This window comes from Oryx dammah, unplaced genomic scaffold, assembly GCF_014754425.2.
Source record: "Oryx dammah isolate SB20612 unplaced genomic scaffold, SCBI_Odam_1.1 HiC_scaffold_24, whole genome shotgun sequence".
Taxonomy (NCBI): Eukaryota; Metazoa; Chordata; class Mammalia; order Artiodactyla; family Bovidae; genus Oryx; species Oryx dammah.
In genome coordinates, this window is record NW_024070208.1 from 70,978,209 (window position 1) to 70,993,245 (window position 15,037).

At 40.5% G+C, this 15,037-nt stretch overlaps 1 protein-coding gene across 1 annotated transcript in view; it reads right to left on the minus strand.

The window, feature by feature from the left end:
* Nucleotides 1–1,672: 1,672 nt before the first annotated feature.
* The window catches only part of LOC120883243 (multidrug resistance-associated protein 4-like), a 199,662-nt gene continuing 186,297 nt past the window's right edge, over nt 1,673–15,037 (minus strand). Inside the window, 2 exon segments of the mRNA XM_040267272.1 lie at nt 1,673–3,436; nt 11,444–11,578. Coding sequence (XP_040123206.1) covers nt 3,329–3,436; nt 11,444–11,578 — 243 coding nt within the window. The 3' untranslated portion in view covers nt 1,673–3,328.

A 15,037-nucleotide genomic window follows, 5' to 3' on the forward strand; every position in this document is an offset into this window, starting at 1 on the left:
ACACTAGTGCACAGACCACACTGGGAGTATCACTCTCATAGTTAATCTTTGCAGCAGCCATCTGAGAATCACACTATCCCCACCTCACCTTTCAGACAAAGACACTGAAGCACAGTGGGCTTCCCAACCTTAAGAGCCCACACTTACCAGCTAGCAGAACTTGAATCCAAACCCAGCCAGTGCCCAGAGGAGCCAGTATTTGTCCCTGACTCCAGAGCTTGTGCTTCTCCCCATGTGCTTCTGTCATTTTAACTACATGTGGAGGAGGAGCAGTTTGGTTTAGGCCATCAGATGAGGACCTCCTCAAGTATACTTTCTACAGCCTACAAACCTCCTTCATCCACACCCATCCTGTTCTCCTCTCCTGGTGATAAGAATCTCCAAGGTCAGTGATTCCACCCTGTGTCTTTGGATGCTCTTAGTTCATCCATCATCCCAACCAAAGCAATGGTTCAAGAGCAGAAACTATATTCATTTTTCAGACAAAGAAGCTGAGATTCAGAGGTTGAGATGCTTACCTGAGCATGTAGCTAAGACTACATGACTATAAGTGTCCAGAGCCTATTTTGTAAAGGATGGTGCCATTCTAATGTCCTGGCACCTTGGGTGGTTACTGCTTTCCCACACCCACACTGCTCGTGAGTAGTAGAGAAAGAACCGACAGATCAGTGTGACTGACTCCAAAACCAGGGCTTTCTGTTATCCCAGGCTACCTCTTAAAATCTCAAAATTATAACATTGAGAAGGAAGGCTTGCTCTCAGTCATCATTTATTCATTCGACAAACATTTACTGAGCACCCTCTGTGCACAGACACTCTGCTGGAAGACAAAATCAAACAGTGAATAGGGTGGAGTTTCAAGTCTTTTTCTCACTTAGTTTAGTGAGAAAATAGACCACGTGTGAACACTCACAGTCAGGGCAGGCTACATGCACAACAGAAAGAACAGGCCCCTTGTTTAAAAATAAAGTCTCTCAAGATGGTGAGAACAGGACACTAACCAAGTATGGTTCAGTTTAACATGAGAGGGGCTCAGGGTAACACACAAATCCGAGTTACCTAGGATGACGACTGATCTTAACGTGACTTCCTAGAAGAGGCGACAACTGGGCTGACCCTGGACAATGATGATATCTCCCCTACATGGACCTTCTCCTCTATTTTTTAGACCAGAGGGTATGCAGGTGAATCACTGAGTCATCATTTTGACTTAAACATCAGTCATCAAGAGTTTCCTCCAGGGTACACCCTCATCACCTACCTCTGGAGCTGTGAAACATGCCGAGCAGGGACATGGAGACGTGCTGTCCTGACCTCCCTTCAAGAACTTGTTGTCCAGCAGCTGTAAGTGCTGCCAGTGGGCAACCTTAAACTACCAGCCCCTCTGGGGGCAGCCTGCGTGCAATGACCCATCCAGGTGGAGGTATACAGGCCTGGTCATTGGATGTGTCAGGACAACCCTGAAAGGCCATCGTCACTCCAAACTCCCATGGGGTCAGCTCAGGTCGTCTGGCCAGTGACCCAGCTTGATCCTTCCCGCTGCCTTACCCTGTTTCTTCCCTCCCGATTCCACAGTGTGGACCCTAAGGGCAACCCCGATACACATCCAAGCACTAAACTCCATGTGAGTCTGCATCCCAGAGAGCCAGCCTGCAACACGTATTAGAAAACATTCCAGTATTTGGGAAAGATTATTATTGAAAATTACTGGTTACACATGTACTTAATAACATTTTAAAACCCTTCCAATAAAATACAAAATGGTAGGAACAAGGATCTTTAGTGTGAATGTGGTAACCTTTGGTTTAAACATCACAATCTAATGTTGTCTGACCAAATGAAATTAAGTTATATATTAAAAACAAAAGAAAACTATATGTTGAACCATATGAACCTGCCACTTTATAGCTTATAAAAAAACTGAATGTTAGCAGTTCCACATGGCTGAATCTAATTTTAAAAAGTCCATTAGCATTTGAAATTTAGAGAACATTATACTTATGAATAACTCATGGGTAAAAGATATATTAATGAATTAAATTAGGAATTAGAAAATACATAATACTATGGCTATTGATGGTGGTGAGTACCAAAACTTGCAGGTTGCAGCTCAAGTGGATCTTAGGGAAAAAATTCAGCTTTGTGTATTTGTATTAGAAAAATAAGGACATTAATAAACTCTTTTCAATTTAAGAATTTAGAGGAAAAACCTCAAAGTTAAGGAAAAGTTGAAGGAAAGAATCATATGATGAACTAAGGGAAAAAGAGAGCATCAATCAAGCAGAAAGGTGATTCTTTGAAAACAGGAAAAAGTTACGCACGATTATTCATAAAAAAGAAGGCTAAAAGAAAATTAAAAAGCCAAAAGAACACAGTTAGAGATGCTGCAGATATTAAACATATAAGATATTGTGAATAAATTTATGCCAATCAAGCTCAAAACTCACAGGAAACAGATTCCTTCTAGAAAAATGAAACTTATCAAAATGACTCTGCAGAAATAACACACTGAAGAGGAAGCATATAATTCCCAAAAGTTCCCCAGAGAGTGTGACTGGACAACACTGTGAATGTGGTTAATGCCACTGGATTGTGTGACTAAAAACAGTTATATAGTAAATTTTATGTTATATATACTTTACCACAATTTGTAATGTAAAAAAAAATAAAATAAAATCCTCTATCTAGAAGACAGTCTAGCACACGTCTGTCCTTCATTAGCAAATCCCCTAGAAGGGCTCCTATTTTGAGAAAGCATATTTTCTCTTCCTTTTCTTTCAGAACATATTATCCTTCTGTATTTACATCCTTTTTTGTTCTTTTTTTTTGGTTACTTAAACTATAGTATATTATATGTTTTTCCTATCAGTTTTCTCTGTAGCATTTTAACCAGAGGTGTTTTGGTGGAAAAATGGATCCTAGTCATGTTAAAGGAAGTGGACACAAAACAGTAACTTCACACAGTCTTCAAGTAAACAGAATCCCTGATATAACTGGAAAGTAATAGGTAATTCTGGGGACAGTAAAAATATATCTGTGACAACTTTGTCTCAAATCTTAGATAATGAGTTTGGCTCTGGAGTCTCTCAAGACACAATTGTTGGTGGCCTGAACCTCTGATTTGGATAAGAAAGCAAGTAATATAACATTTAAATAAACATAATAAATCCTTTTTCAAGCGCTTGAAATCATTGAGGTTGGAGAACTCACATTTTGTAATGTGTAAATATTTGTTGCTGGTATATTAAAAAAAAAGTAGAATATAGTTTATGCAGTGCAAAACCTATTGGAAAAAAGCCTTTGGAATAGACATGAACTCATGGTAGAATCACAGTGTTGACGCAAAAATTGTGAAGGCTGAGGGCTGTCCACTGGAAACATTCATAACCACACGGTCACTGTGGGTAACATCTGGCTGTCTCCTTTTGAAGTACACCTGAGGGAGAAAAAGACAAAAACAAAATGTTTAAAAGTTTTAAAGTCCTCCTCCTAAGGCAACACATTTCTAGGTTTCCTTCTTCATGTGAAGCAATCATATTACTATTGGAGACATAGTTTTAGAAAACCAGGGCTGTATTTATTCTATGGAGGAAGTAGCCCCATTAAAACCCCCAGTGGGGCTGGATGTAATGCCAAATAACCTGTAGATCTAGTAGATACCTGATCATTCTGATTCACAGATATGCTTTATCACTACAGTAAATTGATATACAAAATCATTTTATTCCCTGAAATAAATTTAAAACAGGGTAACAAAGAGGATAGGAAAACTAGCATCAGAACAGGGTTTGTCATTTTCACACGTAAAAGGAGCACAACAGATTTGGATGTTAATATCGGGTTATTACCTTTATATGTTATAAACTCTGATTGATAAGCACTGAAACACTGGCATATATGTATGAAATATCCTGGTGTTTAATTTGTGTGGCAAAGCAGTTATAGGTCCTATAGAAAGGTGATCTGTGGATAGTGGGTCCCAAGAATGAAAAGAAAATCAAATGCTTTAACAATCACTCAACCAAGAGACTTCTCTAAAATGTAAGATTATACCCAATAATAGGACAGATCTCTGCCAGACATTTGAGCTCTTGAATTCTACCAAATTCTACCTGAACTGGAAGAAATATAGCTATATCAGTATTTTTCAGTATATCAGGTATATCATATTTTTTCAGTGTATAATCAGAACACAAAAGAAAGGAAGTGCTGTCAAGTTCCACAATCATCAGTTTTTAGTAGCTGTGTTGTATCTCAGTTCCTTACAGATGCACATAACAAAATAAAATAATGTCAGGGCTTGTGAAGCCTTATCTCTGAACATGTTTGGGGAAAAAACAACTTCAAGTGTAACTTTTTTGCCTCAAATAAGAATGTGAAAAGTTTCCTTTGAGTCTTTAAAACAGAAAATTTATAGTCTATCAGAGGCTAACTCATGTCACAAACTGGGTTGCTTAGACACATGATTACAGATCTCTTTTATAGAACCTGACTGCAAGTGCATTTGTGGGTGCTGTAAACAGTTATCATGAGAGAGAATGAACTTCACACACGAAACAGAAAAGCACTAGGACAGCTACCTTCACAGTAAGTGCACTTTCTTACTCTCTTGTTGCTAACATATCCTGCTACCCCCAAAACAGCTCTGCATACAAAATGCTATATATTTAAATGTCACTTAAGGAGAAAAATAAACCCTCCAAGAATGCTTGGGCCCAATGGCTGAAATCTGAGACTATTTCCATTGTAATGGAAATATTTAAGAATGAAGCCTTTGGTGGGAGCGGAGGGGGGTTGATTACATATCATCACCCTCCTCCATTTTCTTAAGCTAGACATATTTTGTGATTATATATGTATGTACACTTTTGGTGAAACTAAAAAGAGTTAAAGGAACAAAAGAAAATTCATTTTCTACTGCTTAACATTCTTTCCAAAATCATCTGTTTCCTTTCTCTACAACTCTTCTCCATACAATTTTTTATAAAGAAAATATTATTTTTAGCAACTTTTAACTGAAAAGGACTTTGCTTCATGGTCTGAAATACCTGAACTGAATACGGCAAAGGATCTTTGCAGTTGGGGGACCCCTGGTTTACAGTCTCAGAAGTGACCTAGAACTATGGGTATATTTGTTTTATTATTGGGAGGCAAGGTTTCTATCCACAGCCTTTTACCAAATGATACCACTTTTATACTGTAAAACTCTCTATATTCTCAAAGCACTTAAGCATCTGCTCTCTCATTTGATCCCTGTGATAAGTGTGAAGAAGACAGCAGGGCTGTCATCCTGCTCTACATACAGGTAAGGACCTGAGGCTCAGAGGCCCTGGGGGACACAAGGCCACATGGGTGCTAAGTGCCTCCTCCATCTATCCAACTGGACCAGGCTCCTAGAGCTAGGATATGAGAATTTTATAACTGCTGGGCTGTATTAGGTGATTTCACGAATAGACAAAATGACACCTCTGTTACACCCTGGAAACAAAGAAACTTCAAAAAACCACAACCAGGTCTGCTTAATCACAGAACAGAATGGATGGCAGGCATTTATTCTTGGAGCTGAACTGTGTCCCCTCTGAAAGGCTGTTGCTGAACCATGAAAGATGCCATGATTCTTGGCCTCCAGAGGAGAAGAATTCAATTTGGGGCCAGTGACGAGGCTTGATCACTCAGAGCTTTTGTGTAATAAAGTTTTATTAAAGTATAAAAGAGACAAAGAAAGCTTCTGGCATAGACATCAGAAGGGGGCAGAAAGAGTGCCCCCTGCTAGTCTTTAGGCAGATGTTATATAGCTACTAGCAATAGCAGTGTTAGTCACTCAGTTGTGTCTGACTCTTTGAGACCACATGGACTGTGGCCCACCAGGCTCCTCTGTCCATGGGATTCTCCAGGCAAGAATACTGGAGTGGATGGTCATTCCCTTCTCCAGAGGATCTTTCTGACCCAGGGATCTAACCCAGGTCTCCTTCATTGCAGGCAGATTCTTTCCCGTCTGAGCTACAGGGAAGATCCATAGAGCTACTAGCAGTCTGCTAATTAGAGAAAGGAAATGTCTCAAAACTCAGAGATTGGTATCAGGCCCCTCACACAACATGCATTTTAAGATAACATTGGCACAAGGTGAATTTTCCCTGGACCGAAAATGATTGACATAAACCTTGAGGAAACTCAGGTTTCCAAGCAAATATAGTCTCACTGACTTGGCTTAGGATAACATTTGCATGAATAAAACATACTCATTGTCAAATCTGTTCTGAATCTTAGGGAGAACTGACTTGAAGACAGAGTCTAGGGTAAATAGATAGTTCATTAACAAAGCTTAAGACCAAGATTTCAACAAGAAAAATGCATTGATTAGCTCAAAGTTTGAGAAAAGTTAAGTTCAGGTGGAACCAGGTATCTTCATGGTAAACAGAATTTTAAAAGAAACCTCTTTTTAAATTTGCATCAGTTCAGTTCAGTCCCTCAGTCCTGTCATACTCTTTGCGACCCCACGGACTGCAGTACACCAGGCTTCCCTGTCACCAACTCCCAGAGCTTACACAAACTCATGTCCACTGAGTTGGTGATGCCATCCAACCATCTCATCCTCTGTCATCCTCTTCTCCTCCCATCTTCAATCATTCCCAGCACCAGGGCCTTTTCAAATGAGTCAGTTCTTTGCATCAGGTGGCCAAAGTATTGGAGTTTCAGCTTCAACATCAGTCCTTCCAATGAATATTCAGGACTGATTTCCTTTAGAATGGACTGGTTGGATCTCCTTGCTGTCCAAGGGACTCTCAAGAGTCTTCTTCAACACCACAGTTCAAAAGCATCAATTTTTCAGTGCTCAGCTTTCTTTACAGTCCAACTCTCATATCCATACATGACTACAGGAAAAACCATAGCCTTGACTAAACGGATCTTTGTTGACAAAGTAATGTCTCTGCTTTTTAACATGCTGTCTATGTTGGTCATAACTTTTCTTCAAAGGAGCAAGCGTCTTTCAATTTCATGGCTGCAGTCACCATCTGCAGTGATTTTGGAGCCCAAGAAAATAAAGTCTGCCACTGTTTCCATTGTTTCCCCATTTATTTGCCATGAGGTGATGGGACCAGATGCCATGATCTTCGTTTTCTGAGTGTTGAGTTTTAAGCCAACTTTTTCACTCTTCTTTCACTTTCATCAAGAAGCTCTTTAGTTCTTTGTTTTCTGCCATAAGGGTAGTGTCATCTGCATATCTGAGGTTACTGAAATTTCTCCCAGCAATCTTGAATCCAGGTTGTGCTTCATCCAGCCCGGCATTTCTCATGGTGTACTCTGCATGTAAGTTAAATAAGCAGGGTGACAATATACAGCCTTGATGTACTCCTTTCCAGATTTGAAACCAGTCTGTTGTTCCATGTTAAGTTTTAACTGTTGCTTTCTGACCTATATACAGATTTCCCAGGAGGCAGGTAAGGTGGTCTGGCATTCCCATCACTTGAAGAATTTTCCACAGTTTGTTGTGATCACACAGTCAAAGGTTTTAGCATAGTCAATACAGCAGAAATTGATGTTTTTCTGGAACTCTCTCACTTTTTTAGATGATCCAGTAGATGTTGGCAATTTGATCTCTGGTTCCTCTGCCTTCTGTAAATGTAGTTTGAACATCTGGAAGTTCACAGTTCACGTACTGTTGAAACCTGGCTTCGAGAATTTTGAGCATTACTTTGCTAGCGTGTGAGATGGGTGCAATTATGTGGTAGTTTGAGCATTCTTTGCAATTGCCTTTCTTTGGGATTGAAATGAAAACTGACTTTTCCTGTCCTGTGGCCACTGCTGAGTTTTCCAAATTTGCTGGCATATTGAGTGCAGCACTTTCACAGCATCATCTTTTAGGATTTCAAATAGCTCAACTGGAATTCCATCACCTCCACTAGCTTTGTTCATAGTGATGCCTCCTAAGGCCCATTTGACTTCGCATTCCAGAATGCCTGGCTCTAGGTTAGTGATCACACCACTGTGATTATCTGGGTCATGAAGATCTTTTTTGTATAGTTCTTCTGTGTATTCTTGCCACCTCTTCCTAATATCTTCTGCTTCTGTTAGGTCCATACCATTTCTGTCCTTTATTGTACCCATCTTTGCATGAAATATTCCCTTGATAGCTCTAATTTTCTTGAATTTTCTATTCTTTCCCACTCTACTGCTTTCTTCTGTTTCTTTGCATTGATCACTGAGGAAGGCTTTCTTAGCTCTTCTTGCTATTCTTTGGATCTCTGCATTCAAATGGATACATCTTTCCTTTTCTCCTTTGCCTTTAGCTTCTCTTCTTTTCTCAGGTATTTGTAAGGCCTCCTTAGACAATCATTTGCCTTTTTGCATTTCTTTTTCAGTGGATATAAATTTGTATAGAGAAGGGGGAAAAGTATATCACTAGTAGTTTGTTTCCTCCTGCAGCTTAAGAGAGAGATAAAAAATGTCTGGCACTTGCAGCCTACTCCCTCCGTTTGGAAACCCCTGGCCTTCCTTCCTCCAATTTTACATGTTGAAGCCCTAAACCCTCCAGTACCATAGAATGTGACTGTATTTGGAGACAGTGTCTTTAAACAGGCAAGAAAGTTAAAATGAAATCATACAGGTGTGTCCTAACCTAACAGACTGGAGTTCTCATATGAAGAGACCAGGACACAGGCTCACACAGAGGGAAGAGCGTGTGAGACACAGAGGGAAAATGGAGTCTACAAGGCAAGGAGAGAGACCTCAGAGGAAACCAACCCTGCTGACACCTTGACCTCAGACTTCCAACCTCCAGGGCTGTGAGGATATAAGTTTCTGCTGTTTAAGTCACCTACTCTTTGGTCTTTGTATGGCAGCCCTAGCAAACTACAGCCCCATTTAGCTTTGTGTATCTAAGTGGTATTTTCTCTACTATTTCATGGATCATCCATAAAGGGTCAATCAGACAGTGATCTGCTCACCTGAGCTAGGAGTTCAAGAAAATGTGATGTGGAAGCATTTCTTCCAGATGTTAGGTTTTCTTTTCAGATGAATGAATTCTGTTTTATTAGAGTGAAAACCCTGTGACTTAGGCTAATCCTCCTGGTGTTGTATCTCTGAATAATACATTGATACCTGATGCTTGCCCATTCAAAAAGCTGATAACCTGACAGTTTATCCTCCTAAGAGGATGCAGAATATGCAGAAATAATGTCAAGATGGGATGAGAATTAAGAAATATATTTCTTTCTGTACAGGTGACCTGAGCCAGTGGTAGGACTGAAATCGAAGAGTGAGGTTCTGTCACCCTGTGAACTTTGGTGACTGGCCCTACCTTAGCTACCACATGACAGGAGCAGTGTTCTCAGGCTAGACACAGAACACAGTACCTAGGACAGCACCCAGCCTCCCCAGCAATGCCTACTCTGTGCTTCCTGGACCAGCTCTGTGACCTTGGGTGAGCCCTGTAACCACTCTCCTCATCCATGACATGGGATAAAAATGGACCTTCATGAGATTACATGAAATCATACATGTGAGAACTGTATAAAATAAATTATAAAGAACTACACAAATATAACCTACCATTAATATTGTTAGAGTACGTGCAGGGTTACTAGACCTGGAATCACAAGATTTCTAATTCTATGACCTATGTCTGCTTCAGTATATGTTACACTTGATTTAAAATATTTACTAAAAGACCAAATTTCTAATTCTGTGTCTGCTGCAAACTAGCTTAACACCAGTTATATACATAAGACCACCTTTCTTCTAAAATACCTTAGTTTCCTCACCTGTACAAAGAGAGGCTTGAATCCTATTATCTTATTTGGACCAATCTAAAATTCTGTGTTCCTTTTCTGATTACTCAATGTCATGATAATATAGTTTTAAAATGAAGACTTTGACATACAGGTGGGAACACCTCTTTTTGATGTGAAATGCCTAAGGTCAAAAGAGCAAAAGGGTTTGGGAGATTCTTGGCTCTCGAGGTGTCAGGAGGGATGGTCTGACTGGGAGATACTCTAGTGCATAAAGGTACTCTGTGAATTTCAGGCATAAAAATATACAGAGTTCCTTGTTCAGCTTCTCAACATTTGCACACAATGTGAGTACTCATGAAAAGTTCAGAACAGAGACTTCCTTGTCCGTAAACCTAAGCATGAACTCTAGCTCTGTCAACTCTTCAGCCAGCTCTGGGACCCAGGAAGTCTCCTACATGATGAGAAGTGGAAGGCCCTACTCTGCATTTCCTCATTTCTAGAGAGCACTGAGAGGAGACAGTGAGGAACTAAGGCTACATTTTAGATAAATCTTTCATATACAAGTACTTAAGATACTGGGACATGTTTACTTTAAGACATTTTAAATACAACACAAATAATCTTATTCTATTTACAAGTGAAAATCTGGGAAAGGCAGAAAAGTATGAAGAATGGAAAATACATCCATAATTCAACATGCAGAGATAAATTTTCAATGGGGAAGCCACATCCCACCCTGAGCCACACATGTTAAGGGGTAAGAATACCAGACCTTCCTTCCCTCCCTCTATCTTCCCATCAACCCCAATCCCACTCCCATCTAGTTCCAGAAAGACTTACAGATGGCTGCATGATAATGGCTAAGCCTCTTAAACCAGACCTTGGCTACCACTACACCTCTGTTAGGAAGATACCACGTGACCTGAATGTTACTCACTAAGCCGCTTCCTCACACCATACACAGTGCTTAGTGTCTCAGACATCTCATCTCTGTGAAAGTGCTGTGTAAACCTTCAGGCACCATTCAGACTACAGTGTGAAGCTATTGTGAGTTCTTGATTTGTACTGATGACAACTGCATTGTCTAGAAGGTAGAGGAAGCTGGGGTTGGGGGGGTGGTCAGGGAGGGAGGTGGCAAATGGACCGAATTCTAAACAACAAAGAATTAGGGAGAAAGTGATAATTTCAGGTACGCGTTTTCTTTACAGGTTAGGAAACAGAAGAGACCTACACCTTTCTCTGGAAGATCTTCCGAGAATCGAAATATTCCAAGTTGGTTTTTTTTTTTTTCCCCCTTAAACTCTCAAATTTCCTGGATATTACTTGATGGAACTTGTATCACAAATGTGATGAGCACCAATCAGAATGAATGTAAAGGGTCTGCAAAATGAAAATATTCTATGTTCCATGAGAATCTGAACCCAGAGTCTGAACATGTGGGAAGTCGAATCCAAAATCTCTGTCTCAGGCACTGGTGCACGCACACAGAAGTGTTCACACATCCTGACCCCACCCCAAGCACCGCTGCAGATTCTCAGCAGACCTGCCTTCCACCTGCCCTGTGTTGTTAAAGACCCAGTCATGATGCTTCCTCTCTGGAGGCTTCTACTGAAAAGAATACACAGTGCTTGTTCCCAGACACTTGGTGGAGATCCTGTGAAGAGTGAATCCTGGAGGCGAATTTTAATTACAGCTTCCCGCAACAGTCTCACCTATTTTGCCCTTTTAGCAAGGACAGCAGCCTCTTCCTCGCCCAGTTCTTGCACCATCTTGTGAAATAGGCTGTTTCTATCTTGCAGCAAATTATTTGGCTGATTATGTTCTTTCCGTTTCCCTGAATCCAAAACCTGTTAACAGCAGAAAGAAACCCATTAGCACAAAGTGTCTCCCAGTAACACATAATTTAGACAATACTTCAAAAAGGGGCAGGACAGGGAGAATTTGGGCGGTAGGACTGGTGGTATTTACATAGTTCGATTCCCCTGTTTCACTGGGAGACAAGGGCCCAGCCCAGCCTTTCATCATTGTATGGTTATAGCAAAGGAAGAAAACAAAAGTTCTTTCATTTTCAGAAAACGAAAGTTTTAATCATGACTATGATTACTGGAACTGAACAGTCTGTAGCGTTTTATATTCTGCCCAGGGCCTTTGGGGTTGTTATCATTAGTTAGTGCTTTGAGCTCTCAGACTCTGAGCTTTGAGGGCTATTTATAAGATACACAGCATTTGGAAATGTCTTGATTCAAGAAAATCAAACATCTGTCACCTCCTCAGCCGATCCTCCAGGCTGGCCACCTGCCCTCTGGAACATCAGACTTTGTAGTAGATTGACCTGTCTTTATGTCCTTAAAGCTTTCAGAACAGACAATCACTTGCTTTCCAGAAAGGAAACAGGTACAGTCATCCCTCAGAGCTATTGTGGGTTCAGTTTCAGAATACCAGAATATAATGAACATCACAGTAAAGTGAGTCACATGCATTTTCTGGTTTCCCAGGGCACACAGAAGCTATGTTTACATTATACTGTACCCAAGCATGTATGCAATAGCATTATTGCACAATAATGATAAAACAATGAGAAAAACAATGTACATAAAGTATTGCTAAAAAATCTTATCATAAGAGACTTCAGTAAGTCTTAGTAGTAATATCAAAGATCACGGATGTTACAGATCACCAGAGCAACTTCAATGATAGTGAAAATGTATGATATATTGTGAAAATTACCAAAAGGTGACACAGAGACACAAAATGAGTAAATGCTGTTGGAAAAAATGGCACCCATAGACGTGCTTAATATAGGTTTTTGACAAACTCTCAATTTGTTAAAATAAAACAGTATCTGGGAAACACAATAAAACAAGGTATGTCTATATTTCTAAAGCAAGCAATAAAAATAAAATTGCCTCAAAAATTAAAGTTTTGAGAAAGAACATTACTGGTGATGTTTTTGCTGAATTGAAAGCCAACTGGTAATCAGAAGCTCTAGAAAAATATACAAGCTTTATACTTGGGGTGAATGGAGCACAGAGGACAATCCCCAACTCTGTAACTGGGGAATGCAGAGGTCCCCTGAGGTCTAATCTTGCCATTCCTACCAGAGGAGTCAGCAACCCCAACCAGTTCAGAACAAAATATAAACAAGTAGCCGAGTTTACATCTCCTGGTGGATCTGCCTGTGACATCACTGATGAACGCAACCAGGGAGCCCTACCCTGAAGGTCTCCCAACACAGGAGTGAGAAGGGAAGCTCCACAGTGAAGGGTAAGATCCTTTCCTAGAAACAAGGTCATTCATCACAAAAGTGACAGGCTCCAAAGAGAACCCTAGCATCTCCCTTCTTCCTCTGTCTTCCCTACTCACCCTGATGCTCAGTCTCTGTACCCAAAAACCAACATCAACTTCTTTCTCTGCCCTCAGATCCCATGTTCAATCCATCATGCAGTCCATTTGGCTTCACTTCCTTATCTACCCCAAGTCCCACCATCTCACCATTGCCATCACAGGCACCTTAGACTAATCCAAAAGTCTAGAGAAGGCACACTGTAAGACAGTGAATACTGAATTTGGAGAACTGAAAGACCATCAGTGTGATTTTAGCTGTAAAGGAAGGAGGGAGAGCGGAGTGGGACAAAACTAGAAAGTTGGGAAGGGACTGGCCGGACATTGCTTCATAAAAGTTCTTTAAAGATTTGTTCATAGATATTGATCAAGAGAGAAAAATTTGAGATTATAGAAATTTACCAGGAGATGTTGGTAAGTAAAAGACACTTGCTCTTTGGAAGAAAAGCTATGACAAACCTAGTGTATGAAAAAGCAGAGACATTGCTTTGCTGACAAAGTTCTGTCTAGTCAAAGCTATGATTTTTCCAGAAGTCATTTATAGAAGTGAGAGTTGGACCATAAAGAAGGCTGAGCACTGAAGAATTGATACTTTTGAACTGTGGTGCTGGAGAAGACTCTTGAGAGTTCCTCGACTGCAGTGAAGACCAAAAAAGTCAATCCTAAAGGAAATCAACCTTGAATATTCATTGAACGGACTGATGCTGAAGCTGAAGTCCAATACTTTGGCCACCTGCTGTGAAGAGCTGACTCACCAGAAAAGATCCTGATTCTGGGAAACATTGAAAGCAGGAGGAGAAGGGACAACAGAGGATGAGCTGGTTGGATGGCATCACTGACTCAGTGGACTGAGTTTGAGCAAGCTCTAGGAGATAGTGAAGGACATGGAAGCCTGGTGTGCTGCAGTCCATGGGGTTGCAAAGAGGTGGACACGACTGAGCGACTAAACAACAAATCAGTAAGTAAAGCATTAAACAAATGAACATATTTTGATAATAGCAACAAAGCTGCTTTGTTCACAGGAAACAGATGTTCACATCTGCAGATCAGGTGCTGAGTGATAACACTTTAGGACTGACCAGGTGACAGTTCAGCTCAGTTCAGTCACTCAGTCGTGTCTGACTCTTTTCAACCCCATGGACCATAGCATGCCAGGCCTCCCTGTTCATTACCAACTCCCAGAGCTTGCTCAAACTCATGTCCATCAAGTCAGTGATGCCATCCAATCATCTCATCCTCTGTCATCCCCTTCTCCTTCTGCCTTCAATCTTTTCCAGCATCAGGGCCTTTTCAAATGAGTCAGATCTTTGCAGCAGGTGGCCACAGTATTGGTGTTTCAGCTTCAGCATCAGTCCTTCCCATGAATATTCAGGACTGATCTCCTTTAGGATGGACTGGTTTGATCTCCTTGCAGTCCAAGGGACTCTCAAAAGTCTTCTCCAACACCACAGTTTAAAAGCATCAATTCTTTGACACTCAGCTTTCTTTATGGTCCAACTTTCACATCCATACATGACTACTGGAAAAAACATAGCTTTTAACTAGACAGACCTTTGTCAGCAAAGTAACGTCTGCTTTTTAATATGCTGTCTAGGTTGGTCATAGTTTTTATTTCAAGGAGCAAGTGTCTTTTAATTTCATGGCTGCAGCCACTATCTGCAGTGATTTTGGAGTCCAAGAAAATAAAGTCTGTCACTATTTCCATTGTATTCCCATCTTTTGCCACGAAGAGATGGGACTGGATGCCATGATCTTAGTTTTTTGAATGCTGAGTTTTAAGTCAGCTTTTCACTCTCCTCTTTCACATTCATGAAGAAGTTAGTTCTTCAGTTCTTCTTCACTTTCTGCCATAAGCGTGGTGTCATCTGCATATCTGAGGTTATTTAAAAAGCTGATAAATGAAGAGAAGCTAAAGGAAAAAAGTAAAGATATACTTATCTGAATGCAGAGTCCCAAAAAAAGCA